We start from the raw sequence: 1,630 nt of genomic DNA, 5'->3' as shown, positions 1-1,630 counted from the left end.
TGTGTAGATCAGTTACATGAGTCATTGAGTCTTGTGTAGAGGTCAACGTGATTCATTAGGTCGTGTGTGAAAGTCAATTACATGACTCGTGGAGTCGTGTGTGTAGATCAGTTATTCAAGTTATTGAGTCGTGTGTGTAGATCAGTTATGCATGTTATTGAGCCGTGTGTCTAGATCAGTTACGTGAGTCATTGGTTCGTGTGTAGGCGTCAGTTACGTGAGTCATTGTATCTCGTGTGTCGATCAGTTGCGTTAGTCATTGGGTCGTGTGTGTAGATCAGTTACGTGACTCATAGGGTCGTGTGTGTAGATCAGTTACGTGAGCCATTAGGTCGTGTGTGGAGGTCAGTTACTTGAGTCATTGAGTCGTGTGTGTAGATCAGTTATTCAAGTTATTATTGAGTCGTGTGTTTAGATCAGTTACGTGAGTCATTGAGTCGTGTGTTGACGTCAGTTACTTGATGTGAGTCATTGAGTCGTGTGTGTAGATCAGTTATTCAAGTTATTTAGTCATGTGTGTAGATAAGTTATGCAAATTATTGAGTCGTGTGTCTAGGTCAGTTACGTGAGTCATTGGGTCGTGTGTGTAGATCAGTTACGTTAGTCATTTGGTTGTGTGTGGACCTCAGTTCCGTAAGTCATTGGGTCATATGCATGTGTAGGCGTTAGTTACGTGAGTCATTGAGTCATGTGTAGGCGTTAGTTACGTGAGTCATTGGGTCATGTGTGGGCGTTAGTTACATGAGTCATTGGGTCATGTGTGGGCGTTAGTTAGTGAGTCATTGGGTCATGTGTGGGCGTGATTCATGTATTAAAGTAATGCAATAGCCTGGGTTGTCACTGGTAGGTCCTACTTACCCCCCCCCCCTTTTCCCCCCAGACAAAAACAATAATATTATTGTGTATGTCTGTCAGTCTTTCTTATTTTCCCTTGCACGAATTAATCAACATTGTGTCGATATGCTTACTTCCCTTTAATGAAATTAAACAAAAAGTTACTTTAAAATGTGTTCATTATCACTGTCTCTATCATTATTATTTTGTATTGCAGATACAATGAAAGATATCTTCTTCTTATCGGATTCATATTCTGCCTTTCGGGGTACATCGTCTACATTCCTTGGGGTGACAAGTTACCCCCCTTGAGCTATGCACGTAAGTCGTTCCCCCTTCCTCGTCTGCTCTGGCTCCTCAATGGACGTCTAGTATTGGCACTTCTAAGCAGTTAACGCCCACATCGACACAATTTAGATGATTTGGAAGGAGAAAAGTTGCAATCTTGCCTGTCAGGTTCATCTAGGACTGAGTGGGATAAAACATCTCAGCAGACAGATTAAGATACAAGATGAAGAATGTCTCATCTTGTCTAATACCGATGTTTGGGATTTATTTTAACCGTCGAACATTTCAACTTTGTTGTACTGTTGGGATTTTGTCGTCGTTATGTGGGAAAGGTCCACTATATGATTTATCTCTACTTTTGCTTGATTTGGTGTTTTGAGTTTGTTTTCGTTTTGGGTTATTTTTTTTTTTTAATTTTGTTGCCGGGGAGGTTGTAGCTTTTCTTTGCTTGTTTTTTTCTGTTTGTTTCTTTTTTGTTATGTTTTGTTTGATTTTTTTTTTGGGGGGG

General features: G+C 40.4%; 1 protein-coding gene across 1 annotated transcript in view; it reads left to right on the top strand.

Moving 5' to 3' along the window:
• The window catches only part of LOC101853405 (major facilitator superfamily domain-containing protein 8), a gene marked incomplete at both ends in the record, with an annotated part of 8,679 nt that overhangs the window by 5,993 nt on the left and 1,056 nt on the right, over nucleotides 1–1,630 (top strand). The window contains 1 exon segment of the mRNA XM_013086803.2: nucleotides 1,052–1,155. Coding sequence (XP_012942257.2) covers nucleotides 1,052–1,155 — 104 coding nt within the window.

The sequence above is a fragment of the Aplysia californica genome, unplaced genomic scaffold, assembly GCF_000002075.1.
Source record: "Aplysia californica isolate F4 #8 unplaced genomic scaffold, AplCal3.0 scaffold00507, whole genome shotgun sequence".
Classification (NCBI taxonomy): Eukaryota; Metazoa; Mollusca; class Gastropoda; order Aplysiida; family Aplysiidae; genus Aplysia; species Aplysia californica.
Note: the sequence above shows the minus strand (reverse complement) of the source record. Positions and strands in the feature narration are given on the sequence as shown.